The sequence below is a fragment of the Rhopilema esculentum genome, chromosome 19, assembly GCF_057945365.1.
Source record: "Rhopilema esculentum isolate cy_ngs chromosome 19, ASM5794536v1, whole genome shotgun sequence".
In the NCBI taxonomy this organism is placed as follows: Eukaryota; Metazoa; Cnidaria; class Scyphozoa; order Rhizostomeae; family Rhizostomatidae; genus Rhopilema; species Rhopilema esculentum.
The window spans coordinates 4,940,232-4,963,208 of record NC_142833.1 but is presented as its reverse complement, the minus strand read 5'-3'; the positions used below and the strand labels follow the sequence as shown (position 1 = coordinate 4,963,208).

At 36.4% G+C, this 22,977-nt stretch overlaps 1 protein-coding gene across 1 annotated transcript; it reads left to right on the top strand.

Annotated features, from left to right (window-relative positions):
* Positions 1 to 315: 315 nt before the first annotated feature.
* LOC135688196 (ephrin type-B receptor 1-B) lies at positions 316 to 21,418 on the top strand. Its single transcript, XM_065204927.2, has 19 exons — positions 316 to 815; positions 2,212 to 2,279; positions 3,314 to 3,944; positions 4,479 to 4,643; positions 5,720 to 6,007; positions 6,646 to 6,842; positions 7,775 to 7,847; positions 8,339 to 8,429; positions 8,795 to 8,841; positions 9,496 to 9,630; positions 10,776 to 10,855; positions 11,453 to 11,558; positions 12,493 to 12,554; positions 13,915 to 14,013; positions 14,556 to 14,660; positions 15,229 to 15,378; positions 16,607 to 16,651; positions 17,933 to 18,084; positions 18,912 to 21,418. Exons 1-19 carry the CDS (start codon positions 755 to 757, stop codon positions 19,141 to 19,143), a joined length of 2,787 nt encoding a protein of 928 aa, XP_065060999.2. The 5' UTR covers positions 316 to 754; the 3' UTR covers positions 19,144 to 21,418.
* Positions 21,419 to 22,977: the final 1,559 nt, after the last annotated feature.

The following is a 22,977-nucleotide window of genomic DNA, read 5'->3' as shown; positions in this document are numbered from 1 at the left end:
TATTACATTCGAGAAGTAATTTGATATTACAATAAACTCCCAATGTTAAAATTGTCAGGAAATGTTGCAGGTTTTTATATGATTGAAAATAACTAAAATCCATTTTTAAATCCCTTGAATGTTGGAAAAGCCAACTAGTATAGGAGTGAAGGGATAAACAGCGAATCTTATCAATTAAGAGACTAGTTTGTCTCATAAACAAGTATATTCAAAAATGAAACCAAAGGGAAAATCTGACAAGTTTGTTCCTGTTTCGCATAAGCAAAGGAAACGCCCCTGATTCTCAGAAGCGATGTGATTTTGTCTTGTTGAAGACTGGGAACCACTGATTGTCTGTGCATTTGGGAGTAATTCAAAGCAGATGAGGGCCGGGATTTAATGGTTGGAAACATTTGAAAATTGAGGCACAATTTTTAAGGTCAAGCAATGAAGTAATTACTTCTTTTTAATCTAATTCCGGAGCTTATTTTAAAGACCAAAGGAAGATTGATTAGTTGGAATTGTTAACAGAAAGAGGAAACGCCGATGCAGATAGTTCTCGGACCGGTTAGGCCGCGTTCCTTTCCATTTGAAATATGGAAATAGGAGACTGCAAGTTGCGCACACAGAAGATTGAATGAACGATGATATGTCATTCAAATTAAAATTCATGTTTTGAAGTCCAACCTAGCATGTCCAACTTGTTGTCATTGACATATCATTAAGTTTTTACGAAGCAGCAAATGTTCGGATTCAAATAATTACAGCAACATACATGGCAGCTTTCAAGGTATTGCTGTTGGGCGTTTTAATGCATGTTGCAAGTCCTGATAAAGGTATTTTCTAGTTTTTAGATACTTTTATTTTGATTGCACCGATTGTTCTTCTAATCATTCTTTGACTACTTTTCACACCCTGCAGATACGGTAGGTTGGGGGCCACTTCTGCACACCTATGTATGATTTATAGTAATGCAAGCTCACAATTTGGCCCAATCCCATTCAATTGCTATCCATCCAATGTTTACCAGATCTTTGCAACAAAACATCTCTGAGATGAAATTCAGAATAAATTTAGAACTAGAAAGTGTTGAATTTTGTTTTAAACTGATTAAGCAGGTAACAGAACTTTGCCCTTTTTTCTAAAAATCCTTTTCCGAACACTTTTTAAGTCATTTTAAGCTTTATGGCTATAAGATACTAATGAAGGAGGAAAGAATAAAAATGTTTCCATAATAAAGTTTTTCTGAAATTCTCTAGATTTAAAATAAGGTATTATTAGGGGCTCCAAGATCCCTCACTCTCCCCCTCAATTTTTGCTGAAGCATGCTATTAAAGTTGTGACATCAAAGACAATGGTGGAAAACTACCATAATAGTTGGCAAACTTATCTAGAGCCCTCTTACCTGAGAATTCGCTCCAGTATTCCTGAAGGTAATGTGACCTTTCAAGAAAATACAAGTTAACCTACAACAGGACACATGTTATTTTGGGGAGTTTTTGATACATATTGTTGTTTGCTATTTTTATAAAAAAGCTTGTGGTTCCTTTGTTTTTATTTGGGGGACTCTCTCAATTATTTTATATATTTAGAGAGTTCCTCTTTAGTTATTCGATCGTCAATACAGTCCTGTAATGTTCTCTTTTTCATTGACTGTCTGTCTAGTTACTGGTTGTCAAGAATTGGAAATGTGATGAATTTTTGTTATGTAATTTTTTTGCTGTATTGTGATCATGTAGAATTGCATTTAAGATTAACTTATATTTCAATGAAACTGAACCAGAATTTTCAGAAAATTTAAGTCTTCTATTTCCTATTTTTCTAAAGTCATGAAATGCTATCCTGTGTTCCCTTGAGAATAGCCAGCAAACAGCTTCCAATCATACATTTTTATATTTTTAACATTAATTTTCTGAAAATATTATGTCTTCCACTCCTCTCTCCTTAAGCAATGTTGATAGTTCTTTTATTATCCTACAAGTCAAGTATATAAATAAACTCAAATCCTTTTTTACCAAGCTCTTTTGTCACTTTCTATAAAAACATTACTTTAAGAGAGAAGATAAATGTGTAATTTTACCTTACAAATGGATGATAAATGTAAAGTTTTGGTAGTCAATGGGAGTTGGATTCTACTCTGGCAAAATTTTGTTTAGCTTGATGTTGTATATTATAAATTGTGTAGTAAGCTTTCAGTGAAGAGTCATTTAAAGCTTTATGATTTGTTTATAGTGAAAATTGGAAGTGTGCAGATTGAACAAGGAAAATCATATCCTAACACAAACAAAGGGAAAGATAATGTAAGTCTGTATTTAGAGTGATGTAATTTGAGTCATATATTGTATGAATAACAAATTTACATTAAACACCCCATGATGGAAGTTTTGGAATAATATATAGTAGGTACGGGTCTACTGGAAAACTTGATGTAAAATGGCTTGAAAGATGATAGTTTGTTAAAAAGTGTGTTAGAATGGCACAATAACTTTTGAAACAATAAATCAAAGCAACTAGAGATTTTTAAAGATCAGAAATGAAAATATTTCCAAAATAGTTTGAGCCACATTTTGGTTCTAAATATAAACAAATAAACATATATAAAACAATCTCAATTGTTGTAAGTGTTTTTGTCCACAAACCCACATTAAGAAAATACACCACTGCCTTCATTATTTTAACTGAGGGGCAAATTAATCTTTGAAAATCTTGGACACCTTCGGTGGAAATCCTGTTGCTTTTTTAGTAAATTCCTGAAAATCCTTCTGTTTCTGTAGAAATCTTGTATGGTATTGTAACAGTGAATAGACCCCATGTTTTTAACAAACATTGTTAAACACATTCACTGGAATTCTGTTCGTGTGGTGAGTTGCCTCAGCCTTAAAAAAAATCAGAAAAAATTTAACCACCTAAGCATTGAGATGTTTGCTGGGACACATAAATGGGACACACATGCGTCAGAGGCTCTGGGTTTGTTTCTAAATTGATGCAGTGCTATGATTACTGGTCAGTGGTGGTTTTAAGGGGAGTCCAGGGGGGCCATGGCCCCAAGCTCCGCATCTATGGTAGCCAAAAAGGGCCCCACACCTAAGAAAAAAGATAGAAATTGTAAAGAGCAAGGGCCCTGTCAATTTTTTGGCCCTGGGCCCCGCAGTCCTTAAAACCACCACTGTTACCGGTATGGCTGCTCTTATCAAACTTAAGTTTATACATTGTACAGTTTATGAGTTGAGTGGTTTATAGCATCTTCAAAATCTTATTGATTGCAAAATATATTGTTGTTTTTTGGTTTTCAACAGCTTTCTAGTTTAGATAATTATGCACTGTTTTCTTTTAGTGGGTATATGGAAAAGGTGGCGAGCAGCCTGTAGCGTGTGCTACAGACAACAAAACAGTGGATTCATATTTGGTTTTTCCATATGTTATGACTGAGCCTGCAAATGAAATTGTAGTGGAAGTAAAATATGCACTCAAAACTTGCCCATTTTTGGATACAAATTGTAAATATTCTTTAGGCCTTTATGCATTGAAAACAGATTATAGAGAAGACATATTGCCAAGTCCCATGGAAAACAAATATTTATTTGCTGGTAGATTACAAAATAAATCAGCATTATCGTCAGATTTTAAAGACTTTGCATCTAGCATTAGCATTGGTATGGATGGGAAAAAAGGAGTTTTCCTTGCTCTCAGAGATACTGGCATTTGTGGTAATGTGAAGTCTCTAAATGTATGGTATTTTGCATGCCCTTCTGAGGCAGGACTCCTTTTAGAATTCAATGGCAGCCCTGCACCTAATAGGACTACTTCAGTGTTGCATGTCAAAGGAATGTGTGTTCCAAACGCTGTACCTGTTACAAGATTGGAAGATAATTTAATGCACTGTTTTCCAAATGGAACTGCCAGAGTTTATGGTGGATGTCAATGTGACAGTGGATTTGTAATGACAAAAAGTAAATCTTGCAAAGGTGCATGTATATTCTTACATTTTTGCTTAATTTTTTTGGCCATTGCATAGATAAGTGTAAGGGCAAGTTTCAAAACAATTAAATGCTTGGATCTTCCTGCTAGAGGTGACTTTAGGTTCTAGTTTTGTAAATTTACCAATTTCTATGTTGCTATTCCTCTGCCATGGTGAGTAATATTCAAGAGGCAATAATCTGCAATCTGTGGACAATTTAATGACATACAGTAATGTTAAGTTTGCCACTCCTCCATTTGCTTTTTGCCTGACCACTGCAATTTCCTGTCATCTTGATGACTATTTTTCACAATTGGTCTTTGGCAAAACTTGTTTTCGATGGAAAATAAGTGCAAGTTATGCTCTTGTGATCAGCCTCAGGTCCACCAATTGTAATGTGGCACAAAATCATGACTGAGGGTATTTGGGCTCACCCTCGTCTTTTGTGATTATGTCTTAATGGTATCAAAGGTGCAATGGGCGTGGCCCAGCACATCTCTTATAATCTTTTTGCATCTAATGCCTGAATTATTTGATGTAGATTGCGAAGAAAGGACCTTCAAAGCCAAGAAAGGAAACGGACCTTGTCTTCGTTGTGGGAGGAATGTAAAAGATGGCCTGCTTCCGCGCAGAACTGTCTGCCAATGTCTTGAAGGATATTTCAGGCCAGAAGCCCATGTAGAAGACTATTTTGTTGACTGTGAAGGTTTGAATTGTTAAAATTTTTTCAAACAATAGTTTGCTTAGATGAATTGCGCCGAGACCTTTTACTATCAATAAGATGTATACTAGAGATAGGACCTCTCTCAAGCCAAAAAACATGAAGAGGAAAAGTTGCCTGCCCTTTCCGTGCTACAATTCATTTCCCAACTCTTAGCATATGTACACACTCATTTTTACTAGTAACGTTGCGAAGAAAAAAGGTTTTTCAAGATTATAAGGGCGATAACACAGTGGTGCAATATACTTTGGCTATCTCGGTATTGCAAAACCTTTAAACATTACGATTAAAGCCATTACATTCAGGCTTGCAAAGTGAATATTGGAATATTGGATCATTTGTGCAGTCTGCCGGAGTTAAAATGTTTGTAATTTAGTATAATAAGGTTAGACGTCCACCCCATCTTCGAAGGCTTAGACATGCCAACCCAAGATCAAGGTACAACTTATCCCAAGAAATCCCCCTCCGAATTTCCGTTGCAGCTAAGGTAGTGTTGTACAGCTTCTATCTTCTCCATTACGTTTTAACATGGACCTACCAGTGAAGTGTTTTAACGTGGACCTACCAGTAAAGTTATATCCGTTTCTGAGATTAAGGTCAATTGCATTTCGGTACTGCCCATTTGCTTCTTGGTGGACGGAAAGTAGGGCCAAATATACAAAGGTCAAATTGATTCGAACTCATAACTGTTTGCAAATACTACAAATTGCTTTAGCGACTTGACAATTTCTTCTTTCCATTGCACTTCACCTCACATTAGATTGTACAAAGTGGAAAGGATAAACTTTTTCAATTTATACCTTTGCATCAAACTGAAGTAATGTATTCATTCATTGGTTCATTCAGTTTCATACCTTAAGTCTTTGCTGGTTAGTTCATTCATGTTCAATCAATAACAGTTGGCCTGAATTATCTTCAAAGTAAAAACGATACATAATTAGTCAAAAGGAAAAAAAAATTAAATGTGTTGGATCAAGGTTTTAATTTTGTGGCTTTTGTACTTTCTTTTCCTTTTTATTTTAGCGAACGATTTACCAAAATCAGTTTCTCTTACTTTTTAGAGCCTCCGTCTGCGCCCAGAAAGTTAAATGCGTCACTGGTCAAGTCCCAATGGGCACTTATCAGCTGGGATCCCCCGTCAAAGAAGGGAACTGGAAATGACATTCAATTCGATGTTCAATGCAAGGGTTGTGAAACAAAGAATTTCCTTACACGTGATTTGGAGTATAACTTGACCAGCCTGAAGACCTACTCTTTTTACGAAGTCACCATTTTCTCAATAAACAATGTTACCAAGGCAACTGGAAAGAGTAATAGTATGACATTCCGTTTCCAAACTCTGACAGGACGTGAGTCGAAAATTTCCTTATTCCACAAAGTCTCACCAGTTTTCTTACCCCGCATGCTGATAAAGTTCCCTCCCTATTTTTTGAATGAAGCCTTTTGATAGATAGAATGCTGTTTACGTTAGCTTCTATGATAAATTTCGCTAAAGAAGTCTATATTGATGGTCTTTTCTTGAAAGATACCTTGGTCAAAGATCTTGTTGGTTCAACTTTCAACTTTCGCATTGAGATGTCTATGAATTTAAATAAAATATGTTAATCAATAGCGCCTTTGGCAAGTTCCTTCTCTCTCTCTCTCGGACATTTCAACTTGGTGAAAGGTCAGCGGCCCAAAATTGGTCAAGAAACAAGAACCTGTCAAACGCGCCATTCTTCCTCTTACATTACCTCACATTTCTTTCCATCTGCATGTAAATATAAATTTTCTGCTTACCTTTGGTCATTTTCCGACGTTTATACTCAGTAGTATCAGGTGAAGTAATTTTGTATGCTATCTTTTTGCTTTTCTGTTAATTTTGGAACTTTTAGCTGCATAATGGTTGACCCGTTTTGTTTTTCCTACCAACAGTGAAACAGAGCTGTTGCCTATAATATCTTGAAACTAGTTTCGCAATTTTTGATGTAAAACTTATATGTTCCAGTTCCATCTGCTGTTCAGAATTTGGAGTCAAGAAGAAACGACGATGGCTCAGTCACAGTCATCTGGGAACCCCCGTCTGAGAAGGGAGGCCCTGATCTCAAATATCATATAATTGTGAATGGAAATCAGGGGGAATTTCAAATGCATTCAAATTTGACGATTAATCGGAAGAAGAAGTTGGAAAACTATAAAGTGTCTGTAAGTGCTTAATTTATTTTGTTATGTCTTTCAAATGAAGTTGCTTGTTTTATCATGTCAGTCTTCAGTCAGTTTGCTAGAAATGAACTCAGAAATATGGAATACGCTTGCTTGGCCGACTTTGTCAACTTGTTTAGTGGGAGTGCTGTGCAAACAAACTTAATTTCATTTGGTTCATATACACGATTCGCTAGATCCTTTATGCTGGAAATTCTTTTGATTAATATCTTTATGAAAAGTGAGAGGAAGCCAAGGGAAAGAAGAAGAAGAGAGAGAGAGAGAGAGAGAGGAGAGAGAGAGAGAGAGAGAGAGAGAGAGAGAGAGAGAGAGAGAGAGAGAGAGAGAGATGCTGCCATCACTTTTTCTCTGCAACCTCTTTGTGACGCTCTCCTTTGGGAAGCCAGGTTCTGCGTGTCTGCTTTGCCTCGGCTTCTTGATCAATTTTTTTCGCACAAATTTCTTTGGGCTGAAATCTTTTCTATAATGGTTGTGCTTTCTGCTCTTTTTTGCAAATTCAGAGCCATGGGCATGAAGTTTTTTTTCTTGATCTCAGCCTCCTTGCTTTGGATTCCATCTCTGATCTTGCTTGTCGGACATATAACAGAAATGTAACCGAAGAGTATTTAAAGAAATAATAATTTACAATTGAAAGCAACAGTAGAGCCTCCATTTATCTGACACTTGTAGGGCTTGTTCTATATTGCAGATCATTGTCAAGCTCTTAGCGAATTGATGGAACCCTGGTTCAAATCTGTTATTTTGCTCCGTTATTTATTTTTTCCATAGTTTGGTTTTATTTGATTGAAAACCACTAATCAGAATAGATTTAAATCTGAATTTTAACTGCATTATACATTGGGTTTATCAGGTTTTTCATTTAAAAGTGAATAGTCAGAAGTTGAAATGTTCTCAACAAACGTTCTTTCATCCAGGTAAGGTCGTACACCTCAGCTGGTTTCTCAGAGAAGACGACAATCAACTTCAAAATCCAAGGAACAGAAAAAGGCAAGTTTTTATGTTTAAATTTGACTTTCCTCTACACTGTTATTACGAAAATGGCTTTTCATATCTTTTTCCTCTACAACTGAGTCAATGGTTTTCTGGTACAAGTATTTCAGCCCCTGTTGGCGCATTTTATAGACTTGACCACACACACTACTTCGTTTTTTTTATTTGTTCATCATATGACCTTGTCTACTAAACCTAAGGAACAATTTGGTTTGTTTTTATGGTTTTTTGCAGCATATTTAAAGCGGGTCGTATCGTAACACAAAGAGTACGTGGCATCAGGAGCTCCTCTATCCTGTCTGGTCGACACTTGAAAACCTATGATAATCCTTGCCTTTAAGGTTCCAGTGCTGTGTCAATGGATTATCTTATGCAATATACTTCAATTGCCATTCAGTAGGTTGACGTTGTATGACCGTTCGATTTTCTTGCAGAAAGCTGATTTGTAAATCAAGATCTTAATGTATACATTACTTTCATTTTCACAGGAATCGCAGTCGAAGTCGTGGTTGCTATTTGCGTCTCCCTTGGATTCTTGATCATCGTCGCCATTTTGGTTATTGTGTACACGTGTAGAAGGTAAAGCTGTTGTGAAGTTGTGTTGTGACCTTCGCACATTGAAGTTTCTTTTTGTCAAATCCCGCTTACAAAGTATCTATGTAAATATTTTGCCTCAAAATGTCATTTTATCGAAAGGATATTTTATATGTTCCTCTTTTTTTATTTTCCTGGAAATAACACCAATATTGTCACTTTTGATCAGAAATGCATGAAATTCATCGTGTCTGCATGAAATTAGTTGCTGTCCCGGCTAATTTTTCTATTATTTTGCAATAGTAGTATAATATTTAGTATATGATTTATAAGAACAATACTTAGGGTCAACAGATAGGGATTTCTATATCACCATAATCGAGTGATGAATGAGTCTGATTTTATTGCAGGCGTGTCCAAAAAAACCAACAGCCAGTTCGACTACAAAGCGGAGAAGGTTCGTTTGATTTTTCATTAGTTATCTTTCAATGATATGAAAAGAGAAGCTAATTATTGACACTATTGTTGAAAACTGCTATTATACGTTTAGGTATTTGACTCTTTTCAAACAATGAGTGACCAATCTCGTGATTTTGAGTCAAGCACACGAAATTTAAAGGAAACTATGAAAATACACCGTTCAAAAATTTTTTGAGCTGAAATGACTATTAACTAAAATACAGCCTCTTTTATTCCCATGAAAATTGAAATATGTCTAATAGTCTTTTTTAGTCTTGTTTAAGTCTTTAATGAATAAGTCTTTTTTAGGTCTTCAAACTTCTCGTTTTTATTTTTCACGTTAACCGACGAAAAAGCGGTCCCACTCGCAATGAAAGTTGCATTTACTTCTGTAAAAAGTTTCAGCCAGATTTTTTATTAAAAACAATCCCTTGTTTTTCATATATCTCATGGACAGAGCTTCAAAAGATACCGTTAGAGATGTCTTTTGTTGCTATGTTAGCTTCTTGATGAAATTAGAGCATTGTCATCTGTCGAAACAAAAGTATTATGGATAAAATAAGTATTATGTAAATTATTAGTACAGATTCTGCATTGCTATGAATTTTTACAATTTTGCTTCAGAAATTAAGAATGTTTTGATCTTTCTCAGTTATCCTCCCGAAATTTGGAAGACGCCATGTGTACGTTGATCCAACTGTATACCAGGACGTAGCAGATGCAGTCAGGGATTTCACTAAAGAGTTACAGAGAGACTGGGTAATTTTAGATAGCCTTATTGGTGGAGGTAAGTGTCAATTATCGTTCACCATATCGCCCGTTGCAACACCCTATTCACCTCACCTTAGCTGCAACCTACCCACTGTCGCTCCACTCTACCCACTGTCGCTCCACCCTACCCACTGTCGCTCCACTCTACCCACTGTTGTTCCACCGTACCCACTTTCGCTCCACTCTACCCACTGTCGCTCCACCCTACCCATCGTAGCTTCACCCTGCAAATCGTTGCTCCACCCTACCCACTGTCGCTCCACCCTACCCACTGTCGCTCCACTCTACCCACTGTCGCTCCACCCTACCCACCGTCGCTCCACTCTACCCACTGTTGTTTTATCTTACCCAATGTCAGTTCACCCTACCAACCATGGCTTCCCTCTACCTACCGTTGCTCTTCCTTACCCAACGTGGCTCCTTCTTCCCCATCATTTCTCCTCCGTACCCAGTTTGTCTCCTTCTTTTTTCTGAAAAGTGCAGAATTATCGATATCAGTTTTTTAATAATGTGCGGAACTATGAGTACCATTTGAAGAAAAATGCAGAGTTATGGGTACCATTTAGGAAAAATAACGAAAATTTGTTAGGAGGGAGATTTGGCATTAACAGAATGAATGTCCAGTTAGAAATGACAATATTAAATGTGTGTAATACTAAGATTTCTGGGCAAAGGTTATGCAAAATTTGTTGGATGATTTTCGTGTGCTTTCAAAATGTTATTTGCTTTGCGGAATTATGGTTATTAGGCTAAGTTATCCCCTCCCCCCGAGTCTCCTCTGTACCTTCCTTGTCACTTTTCTGACCACACTTCTTAGCGCCATACAATTAGCAATGCACAATGTTGGAAACATCTTTATAGACAAACATCAAAAGACCTGTCGTGATGGCACAACTTTTCATTAGGTTTCAACTTTGGATGAAGCCAGATATTGCACTATTTTCTCGAAAGTGCTAAGCGGCTTTTTTCGCACCCTAGTTTTTTTCTTCTCATATTATTTTCTACATGGTTTAGGTGAATTTATTACATGTTTAGGTGAATTTATTACATGTTTAGGTTAATTTATTACATGTTTAGGTTAATTTATTACATGTTTAGGTTAATTTATTACATGTTTAGGTGAATTTATTACATGTTTAGGTGAATTTATTACATGTTTAGGTGAATTTGGCGATGTTTACAAAGGCACTTTGCAACGACCGTTGGAAGAGGAGATAACAGTGGCCATTAAAACATTAAGGGTATTTTTTATATTTGATAACAAAGTTTTTACGTCATCGCATGTTTTGTTGAATCGTGCTTGTCTCATCAGGGTTTTTGCGAGAGCGTTTCACGGGGCTAACACTATCCTGTAATTGAAAAGTCCGACTCAGACTCGCTGTTCCCTTACTTTTAAAAGACCTTTTTAAAAGAAGGGCTAGGTAAACAAATTTAACCCTATCTTTGTCTCTATTATGCTGACTTGCTGAAAAAAATTCAGGGTAGCGTGGATGAGTACAGGTTTTTCACCACGTTATGACCTGTTGAATGATGGCCAAAAAGTGGTTATATTTTAAACGAATTCGAAGATGGAAATTGCCAATAGGAGGGAAGTTGCATCTGTTTACACGTGTTTTGACCAATCAGTGCCCTTGTTCTCTAACCTTGGACCTGTTTGTAAAGAAATATACCGCAGTCAATTGTTTTCGATTGGCTGATTGATTAAAGGTATTATTTTCATTATCAATCGAATTTCGTATCCATTTGTTACACAGGAGTATTCTCTATAAACGTGATTGTCTCAACGCACAATTTGATGTGTAGTTTCCGTTGCTGTATCTGTTTCTCCTTTTCCTTAGGACAACGTAAACAAAAAAGCCAAGGAAGATTTTCTCGCCGAAGCGGCCTATATGGGGCAGTTTGACGATCCCAACGTTGTTGCCCTAGAGGGAGTCATCACAAAAGGTAGCATGATTTGTCTTGTTTTTATTTTATTGCTTTAATTATTGGGTTGCTTATTATCCATATGAATACAAGTTTTTGGGGCATTTCGAGAGCTGTCTTGTATGTAGTAATTTATGCTTTTTATGCTGCATATTATCATACATGTTATTGTGTAGACGTTATGAATAAAATGAATAGGCCTAATCAGTTACTTGCTGTGTTTGGGGGGGGGGGGGGTGGGGAGTTCAGAGGTATTTTTTCAAGGGGCTCCACCTCTCTCTATGATTTTATGTCTGGCTATACTCTTATTTTATTAATTAGGTGCCTTTGAACCTGGCTTAGAACTTTTGTTTATGAAAGAGCATTATTGCTTTTGGAACCTGTATGAAAAGTGCATGTTGGAGTTTTGGGGTCACAATTGTTATAGTTGTTCTTATCTAGGAGAAGCTTCTTATTCTTATTTTGATGGTGAATAACGGTGGTAATGCCTGCCAATAGAGAGGACCCTGGGGAAGATTAATTATTAGGCTAACCAGGTTTATCCTCTGTAAATAAAGTTTATCTATCTATCAATAAAGAGGCCTCATGACAATGGATTGTTGAGGCGAAAACTCCCTTTTTAATGGAAAACTTGCGACTTTTCAGTCAAAATTGTAAAGTAGATTGACGAAAATTCGTTTTGATAGATTCAAGAAAGACAACCGAAGCATTGTGCATCAGATCACACCATGGGACTAATGCACAGGAGTATTTAATCAGATGAGCAAAACACAAAATAAATTCAATAAAACATACAATAGCAAATCCTTGTTTGCGTTTTCAGCTGCAATAGGGAAGTAAAAATGTATTTTACCCTGATGATCTTGTGGCTAGAATCTGCTACCGTAGCTTTGACTAATTCGTAACTCAAATATTGGTCTATGATATGCAAAGTGTCCTCCCTCTTTCTTTTCAGAGCAACCAGTTATGATTCTTATTGAGTACATGACCTATGGGTCACTCGATTCCTTTCTACAGGTAAGTTTTCAGTTGTTGTTTAGTCCAAATATTTTTCTTGGTCTCCGCTTGGATGATAACCTCAATTTGAAGAATCACGTACTACTCTTTATTTGCCTCTTGTTTTCAGTGTGGATTCCATGTTCATACCTTCACACCAAACAATAAACCCTCTGCAAAAGAATGTTGTTAGAGCTAATGCTTCCAAGAATTTAGCACTTCCATCTACCTATATTGTCTCTGCATAAGAAGTTTTAAAGCTAAACAAGTAATTTGCGCTCAAGCCACTTTTCTTTGTGTATAAATCTGTAAACTTGATATCTCTTAACTTCTTTCATGAAACTGTATCATCTGATCATTATAAAGAAACAGGCCAGGCTCACATGGCTGCTTTTTCTTTGACGTATAAGAATTCTTTTGCCATATTAGTATTAACTCCTAGATTTGCAGGCGCTAAGTCCTTGCTTTCACCAAATATCAAACAGTTTCCCTCAGTGATTATTTTCCTTCGTGATTTGTAAGATATGGATCCCAAAACACTGAAATGATGTCTTAATATAAATTGTTAGGTTTTAGTTCAGGTGGTGCTTTCTTATCGATTAGATTAATTACTGACAGAGCTTTTTCTTGCAAATTTTATCTGTATAAATAATCCTTTTTTCTCCTGTAATTGATTTTTTCATTATATTTTTTCATCTACCCTAATTTTTTCTTGTTTATTGTATGCATGTCCCAATGTTTTTGTATGTGGTGAAATTTTATAATTAGAATGAATCTGAACTGATGATACTGAGAAACACTAAGTAAAATGAGCTATATTAAGCATGATTTTCAAACGTATATATTTTATAAGAAACATATTTTTTCCTGCCAATATTATTCTGTCAGGATTCTCTTTTCTTTGCAACAGAGTGACTCTCATAGCCATTAGGTTATAGTTATTTTTATTTTTTCAATTTCAAAATAATTTAAGAAGGCTAGCCCTTCAGCGAATTCTGGTTTACAAGAGGCCCTCAATTCTACTTACAATATCACAATTAAAAAATAAAGCTGATTCACGATATTATCTAAAAGATATACAAAACTTATTCACAATGTATTTAGAAAGTAATATAAGTCTATTTTATTTTGGTATTGACGACCTGCAGGGAAGATGCCTGTTAAAAGTTTAACTGGAAGGGCATTCCATGCCTGTACGCCTCTAAAAGAAAAGCATTTTGCCCATGTTTGATATTTTCTCAGGCAGTTGTACTGGTACTGCAAAAAGCTCGCCGATGACTTCCAGATTTACTTATAAATAAGTCTAATAAATATTCTGGCGCCAGTCCATTAAGGGCCTTGTAAACCACGGAGTTGATCATTTTTTTTATTATGTTTCAAGGACAATGATGGAGGATTTACATCACTGCAGTTGCTAGGTATGGCGAGGGGTGTATCTTCTGGCATGACGTATCTATCGGAAATGAGTTTCATCCACAGAGTAAGTATTTGCTTGGCTTTTAGCCTAAAAGTCCATCCAAAACCAAAACGTTTGTATATCATAAACTCATATGTATATCAATTGACATAATTGATCTTTTCACTGGATAACCTTAAACCAGACACGCCGAGGTCCGTTGTTACTGACTCTATGGCAGTTCCTGACTCCCAAATGCAAGGCATATGAGTCTACTGTTCTGTGCACAGACGCTTCTATGCCGAAAACGCCTTGTTTCTTCTATTTATGGTTATGGTTATGCCGTCCCTTATGTGAAGGCCAACAATGATACGCGTTTCTGATTATCAAGGCTAGCTCTAGTATTGATATGGATCTGATTCCAAGCAATGAAATAAACTTGTGTTTGATATATTTTACCATTGAAATGACCATTCACCCAAGTTTATATTCTCTATCCAAGTATATTTCTTCTTAACAAAGCTCTTGAAACGTTTCTGTTACTATAACCAAATGGCGTATTGAAATATTTATTGTCAATGCACGTGAATGTTTTGTTTGGTTTATGTATCTAACGTTCTTCTCAGGATCTTGCTGCACGGAATATTTTAGTAAATGAAGACATGGTTTGCAAAGTCGCTGATTTCGGTATGAGCAGAGAGTTGAGTGAAGACGATGCTTACAACACAACGGTAAGATTTGCATTGTTTATTGCTGTAACCGCGAAATAAAACATCTCTTATGGATGCCTTATTCCTTCCTATAAAAAAGTCTGAAATAATCTTTTTCATTGATTGTAGGGTAATTTTTAGAGATATTTGTATGCGCGATTTTCAAACTGCTCATTATCGTTGAACGAAATATATCTTCATTTCTTATGGTGTTTGTCTTGCTTTGAAAATATCTTTAGATGACACGTCTTAGAGAATTTATGGCGATTTCTGTGAACTGGCCTTGTGGAGACTGCTCGATACTGTATTTACAGCGCAGTGTCCGCTTTGGGGCTCAGAACCCGGCGATTCAAAGTTGATAATGCGATAGTCGGGTGCTAGTGTGTCGCTTGATGTTTAGTGACTGTTCAGTTATACACGCAAAACTATTTCAGACATAAAAGTTGTTTTCTCTATCTTAGCTACTCTATCGGTGTCTATAATCTTTAGCCTCATTTATTTGAGCAAATATTATTCCTTACTCTTATTATTCAAAAAATAATAGGGTTTTACAAAAATTTCTGATTTACAAAAAATCCTTTTTGTTTAGGGTGGAAAAATCCCAGTTCGCTGGACCGCGCCTGAGGCTATTCAATTCAAGAAATTCACCACAGCATCAGATGTCTGGAGCTATGGAATTCTATTGTGGGAGATAATGTCATATGGAGAAAGACCGTATTGGGACTGGGGCAATTATGAGGTACTTCTAAACAAGTTGTTCATTTTTATGAGATTTCCATTACGGAATAGTTTTCTTCAATCATGCTATCAGTTTCACGAAATTCATGTGATGCTCATCCAATGAATTTTTTGTATTTCTGCAGCAATTTCTTCCTTAATATTTTTGACAGAAAGCCAGTCCTATTAATTGTAAAAGTTACTGATTTTTTATCGTTGGGGATATTGATTTGGCTAGCGACTCTTTAAGAATCCAATATTTTCTTTCCGACAGTGTCGTGTGGCGTGTTGTATTTTTAAGGCCTTCTCGCAACATGTTCACTATATCACGGTTTAAAAAGTAAAATAAATATCAAATTGTTATATATTTCATATATTTTTACTTCAAGGCTGCACTGCTATAAAGGGAAACATTATTTGTGACCATTAGTATTTCGTAACTTAACTTTGCTTTGGTATTTCCTTTATTTGATAGCATATATCAAAAGGCCAAGCCTCAGCCTTTTTACCCTAGGTACCAGACTCACTTATTTACTGCATTTCACTACAAGGCCTAATTTCTTTGCAATGAGAGGCACAGCCTGAAATATGAGAGACTTTCCAAAGCCAGTTGGCAATATGGCGAAGGTGTCTCTTCTCTCTACAAACAAGGCTTTCAATGCTGTTCTGTGTTAAGTTCCAAAGCATGCGAAAAATATTCTTTGAGTACAGTTTTAACAGCATCTTCAAACTCAATCGTTATGGTCGCTAGCATTTATTCATGTTGTGTTCTGTTCAGTGTTTTACACCAGAGCTAAGTTTATTGTTTCGCTGTGACCTTTGAACTTACAGAAATCTGTACACTCGCTCCTGATTGGTTAATATCAGCACACCAGAACAAGAATGGGACGCACTAGACCAGACTATCTATTTTATTTTATATATAGTGAGTCTGGTACCCAGGGTACAGCCTTCTTAACATCCTCAGCCTGTCAAACAAGGTTTTGCCAAGGCTCCTTTCACTTATGTTTACTTCTTTTTGAAATGAATACAGATCTCTCACTTCGGATAAGAATTTTGGACGTAAGTTTATAAGTCGAAAGTTAGGGCAAAAGGTATCTTTATAAATTTTGTAACTTGCAGCATTAAACAAACTGCAATAAGCTAATTTCGATGAATACTCCTGAATCTTAAAACACGTTTTAAACTTAGTTAGATATCGAAGCTGCTTTCTTAGTGGCCATAATCTGATATTTTTAACCCTTGTTAAGGTTATAGAAAGGCTCGGCAGTGGCTACAGACTTCCGCCTCCAATGGTATGTTTAGAGATTATTTTTATTGTTTTATTGTCTTTTGTTTATATACCCTCTGCGACAGCACACTCTCTCGTGATAAGCTGAATCATTTTTCTTTGTGTATTAAGCCATTAGTTTGTAACCTTTTGCTTATACGACGTGTATAGTTGTTATACATAAGACTTAGCACCTTTAAGAACAAGAGCAAAGCTTTCGTTCCCACCTTTTTTAACTAATCAGTTACTAATTATGCAAGCTGTGAGCTTTCAAAGTAATATTTAAGGAAATAAGTCTTTGGTACCGCAAAATTCGAAAATAGCACGGAAAATGGAAATATATTAAATATAAAAAAACATGTGCATGATTTAGATGGAATGGAACTATCTAACAAAGACAGGACAACTAAACATGATAAAAGGAAAAGTTCAGAAAGTAAAATAAAGTTTTATGCATTTGTATTACTTCATTCTGGAGACCATAAATTGAAATCTTTTCCGTATATTGGTTACAGATCATCGCCAAATACACTTACCAGTTTCTACCGTATTTCAATGCAGTTAAATGGCGAAAGCTAAAGAATAGATTTTTATTATGAACGGATCTTAGCTCGAAATTTACTGATGTTTATTAAGCTTCTCCTGGTCAACTAAATCCAACATTGGCTCAAAAGTAAAAACTGAATAATAAGATTTTTAACTATGCTCGCCTTTGTCTTTGTCTTTGTCTTTGTCTTTGTCTTTGTCTTGTCTTGTCTTGTCTTGTCTTGTCTTGTCTTGTCTTGTCTTGTCTTGTATTGTCTTGTCTTGTCTTGTCTAGTCTTGTCTTGTCTTGTCTTGTCTTGTCTTGTCTTGTCTAGTATTGTCTTGTCTTGTCTAGTCTTGTCTAGTCTTGTCTTGTCTTGTCTTGTCTTGTCTTGTCTTGTCTTGTCTTGTATGGTCTTTGTCTTGTCTTGTCTTGTCTTGTCTTGTCTTGTCTTGTCTTGTCTTGTCTTGTCTTGTCTTGTCTTGTCTTGTCTTGTCTTGTCTTGTCTTGTCTTGTCTTGTCTTGTCTTGTCTTGTCTTGTCTAGTATTGTCTTGTCTTGTCTAGTCTTGTCTTGTCTTGTCTTGTCTTGTCTTGTCTTGTCTTGTCTTGTCTTGTCTTGTCTTGTCTTGTCTTGTCTTGTCTTGTCTTGTCTAGTATTGTCTTGTCTAGTCTTGTCTTTGTCTTTGTCTTGTCTTGTCTTATCTTGTCTTGTCTTGTCTTTCTTTTCTTTTTTTTCTTTTCTTGATCAAATGCTAATTATATGCTAAAAACGTTTTCAGGGTTGCCCAAAAGTTGTCCATGATTTGATGTTGTCTTGCTGGGAGAAAGACCGTGGAAAAAGGCGACGGTTTCGTGAGTTGCGTAGCATCATTGATAACTGGCTGGAGTCTCCTGAACTTCTTACACAGGAAGCCTCTGTTGTCACAAAGCGGTAAGCATTATTTCCTTATAGATACATTATAATAGTCTCTCAATCTGCTTAGTGCACTCGTTGCCAGAACTTGGCCAAGATGTATTCGGTTCATCGATTTTGCTTTTTTAGCCGTTTTGGATTGAGCTTTTGTCCTGGTTTGAAATCGAACCAGTTCAGGCTTGGTTGTGACCAACCTTTACAATTTTGATGATCTGTCTTCACATTTTGTGAAAATCAGTTTAATCAAAAGCTGCTTCGTACCAGGTTCTTAGAGCAAAGAAAATTATGCTTTTTGATTCGACTGTGATTTGAGTCAAAAAATAGTGAAAAGGCACAAAAGTATTTTTTAGAATTTTTTGAAACTTTGATTTCATATTCCTGTTTCAACTATCTAGAAATGACTCTTTTGACTTTAGAATTTTTTGCGTTCTCACAGAAGCAATTTCTTTTGGAAGACTTTTTTCAGGTCATTTTCTAAACGTTCCGCTTTGGAAGCCATTGTCAATTTCTTAGCTTTTTAATTAAAGTATTATTGTTGCCAATGATTGCATTTTCATCTGAAAAGTAGAGAAGAACCATCGAATGCCTCTAAATTTGCGAAACTCTGTTAAAAATTGGCTGAATTATGGCCAGTGAAAGATCTTAAATTTGCTAATGGTTTACTGCTGCTTTTGTTTGGTTCAAAAATTTTAGAACTTAGAGCAAATAACAGAAACTTAATAAGGAAGTACCCTGTACATATACGCTCATTTTCTATAATTTCAGCTGGAATGTACAAGCAGGACTTTAATTACATTATATGTCAAATCAAAACAAATTATTGAAATATATTAGTTCATTTGTAGGGACGAGGATCTGGATTACGCCTCGATGACCACTTTGAAGGAATGGCTCGACTCCATAAATATGGGCCAGTATGTAGAAAACTTTACTAAAAAGGGTTTTGTAACACCGCGCCAGATTTTGGAATTCACTGATGCAAAACTAATGGAAATTGGTATATTTGCTATTGGCCATCGGAGGAAGATTACGAAGAGCATCAGGGTAACAAAAAGACAGTTAGGTGATGAATTTTAAGCCACAGCGCGTTCGGTTTTGCTCTTGAATCGGTATTCATTTCACCTTTCTTGTTTGATTCGAGATAATCACGAATCAAAGTGAGCTGACTTGTATCTTTGCAAGAACGTAAAGGAAGAATAGTATCCTGCCAGGTTCTTTGTTCGAACAATGTTGACAGGCCCACTTTATGATTGTTTCATCTTTGAAAGTTTTTGGTTTTTGGAAAGTTTGACAGATGTTGAAACTTTCGTGCTGCACAAACTCGCGTACCAAGTATATGAACAAAATTTGTATAGAAATTATTTTTATTTAGCCGTTTTTTTTGTAAGCAGAGCTACACAAGATCTATGCAGATATGATTACAACTTCGTTGTTATTAAGATGCCGTGACAGTTAAAGCCTACGTTTTGCTCTCTTTCACGTTACGTTTCCAAACAAAGCAAAGATTATGGGGTCCTAAATTGCCTATAAATGCCTAATACTGGAATTATAAGGCGGTATAATGATAATACGGAAAATAACACGGGTGACAACGGTTACCTTTCTAAGATGATTATTGTGCCTTCGTAATATGCCGTGTATCGCATAGCTTGATTCTCGTAAAAATGAACTGAGTAGCAGTTGATGAAGTTTGGACTTAGATTGAAGTTGCGAACTTTTTTAACTTTAAAGGGAAACTTCTATAAGTACTTCATTGAAAAGAGTATGAAGTAGTAGTAATACGACCTGTACATATGAACTGTGCTAGAGGGAAATTCTCTTTAGTTCCGCAGGATGGTGATGTAGGGTGACCAGTTCTTCCCCGTGTCGGCTTTTGCTTCCACAGCGTGGCTGCTGAGCTTCAGAAGGCAAGCGTCAGAGTCATAGGCCAGACTTAAGCACTACAGTCTGGTGCTCTAACCAGTAGACCACCTTCAGTTATCAAAAGACTGTATTTAATTTGGTCCTCAGAAATAAATGACCAGTCTATCAAGCTGTGATAACTACTTGTATAACATCTTCTAAATTATCCATTATAATGTTATACCCTTCAAAACACCCTCCCCCCCATACGCGGCAAACTAAGTCCGCCGCAAACGAAAGCCTGTTCCCGGTTACTTTCGCCCAATGGAGATTGGCCTTTAGAAAGCGACATATTGCGCAGCAAACGACGTCCGCCGCAAACGAAAGCCTGTTCCCGGTTACTTTGAATATCGTATTTGAATTGAGAAATACAGCCTGCACCGAATGTAACAATAACATTCAAAAAGGCAAGCTATTAGGGGGGGGGGGGAGTTTATTGTTTGTGGCGATTGCCAGAGGTTCTTTCTCTGATAAAGGCTTGATGTTTTGAGGCGGGACTATCCTTTCTCTGTAATCAATTCTTCATTTCTTGTTTATAGTGCTGTCTTGTATTCTTAAAATGTTTTTGTATAGTAAAGTTCGCTCAATTTGCATTTAGTCTTTTATGCCCAAAATCATCGCTGCAATTTTATGCTGCTATTTTTATCTTAATGATCACTAGTGAAACATTTACCGTAAAAGGTCTCTTAAGCCCCTTTTCTTTTTAGCCCCCACTCTATTAAGCCCCCCTCTTAAGCCCCCGATATCAAACAAAGAAAACATGGTCATTGAGTGGGTCTCTTGACGGGCGTGGTGACGAATATTTACTTGTGCGCTTTAGAAGACAGTCGAAATTTGTTTAGAAGATGTCCCAAGGGGTATCAATTGGTCCTGGTGACTCTGAGGAAGATGAGGTAGATAATTGATTGATTTTAAGAAACTTTCTAAGCTGCTAGCAAAGTTTTTGAGAGCATTTGTATGACATTTTCATATTGAAGATGCATAAAGGCATTTTTATAGCATTTTTTACATTGAATTATTAAGTCCCCTTCTCTCATAAGCCCCCCTCTAGGACTGAAAAAGCCCCCCGGGGGCTTAATAGAGCTTTTACGGTAGCTAAATGTGATATTCTTGATATTGTGTTTAGTTTCTTACCTACATCAGGTGCCTATACAAGTCTGTTCCCTTTGAAACAAGGGTGCATTTTATTTTGATAGTGTTGAGACCTACGTTTTCAAGTATCCAGTTCATCGCTATGTTATATCGAATAATATTTTAAAGAGCTCTTTCAATATTTAGACCCTTAAAGTACCCAGTTTTCATTTTTCAATTTGCCAAGTTCCAGGAACTGCATGTAGGTAACTTCCAGTAAAGTATTATTGAAAATACCACCAACTTTTTTTATATTCAGCGTTACCAGTTCCGTTAGTTTGTATTGTTTATATTAGAACGTTTAAGATCTTATTTTAAAGTCGTCTATCTATGCTTAGTTAGCCATGTAAAATATCATGAAATATTGCAACGAAATATTGCCATGAAATATTGCCATGAAATATTGCGATGGACATTGCCTCACACGTCTATGGTCAAGAACTGGCAACTGTTAAATGGTGAAAAGTTGGCCGAAAGATGAAAATTCTATTTCAGGGAGCTGAAACGTCTGAAACAAAGGTCACTTGTTAGAAAAAGCGTCAGAACTATTTCCATTTAGGTTCAACTGACTTGTGGTTGCAAGATGTGACACTTGGAATATTACCTACGAAGACTTGTAAGTATGATTTACTACGGAGACGATGCTCCACGATAGCGTCGTTTATATCCCCTGACCCAACATCACCAATTGCTTAATCTTATTGTAAAAAGCTGGTAATCGCGTTTTCAACATCAAACGACATGTGCTTTTGCTTTGACGCATGCGCAATACGTTTCAATGCAGCCCGGCAACCAGGCTACAGTGTTTACATATGGAAAATTTCTATCTCGCGTAACGAGATCTCAGCAGATGTGTGGCGATATCTTTCTTACCGGGCTGGCCTGCTTGCTCATATAAAAGAGATCGAATTTTCCAACTTAAAAATAAGCCAAGACCTCGCGAAGGGGGCCAGCTCGCTTAACTGGCTCTAAACAAGCCCCCAATTCCTCGGCTCCTGCTTCAGTGCTCCCATTTAATTTCAGAAGTATAGCATGATGCGAGCGTCTCTTTTGGGTTTTGGGACATATCAAAGACATAGCTTGATTTAACGTAGTTGACCTCTACAAAGAAGAATTAGGTCATAAACATCACAGCATCATTAGAGTCGCGAAATTTATTACGATTCAAAAAGGGCGATATTTCCCTGCCATATCTCTACTATTATCCAGCATGGCTGCTACGAATCTAAATTTTTCCCTGGCTATGTAGATTTTCTAGAAGGCAAAGGCGCCGCAAAAATGCGATAAATGTACGAAGAAAGAAAATATTTTGGATTGGCAATAATCTTAAATGGAGATCTGAGCAAGATTGTTTTTTCAGACTTGTTTCGAAGGTCGAGAATATTTTAACATGTAGGCCCTAAGAAGACTTTTCATACAAGTAGTTCGATTTCACGACAACAACAGATGGATCCATCTTGCATAAAATTGATTCAACAAGAGATGGATCCATCTTGCATAAAAACTTGAACTTAGTGCTAAGGCCAAAAGGAAAAGGGACAGGTGTGTGCTGCCTTTGACTGGATTTCCGGGATTTTAGTCACTTAATTCACCAAAAAAAAGGAAAATTCGGTCGTAAGGATCGTAATGATTAAAACGTTTTTCATCTTTAAGATCCTCATGACGCGCGTTCTAAAATATAAAATCGAGTGTTGATCATTTAACGATTATGATTCCTGATGTTTTAGCTTGATCGTAAGCGTAAAAAATTATGTTTCTTACGATCCTCAGGCTTCTTAAGGCTCTAATGAAAACCAGTCTTAGAAAGTTGGATTGATCTTGGTTGGGTTTTAAAGTTGCATATTGGAAAAGAAATGTTGCTTTGCCTTTAAAGAAAGA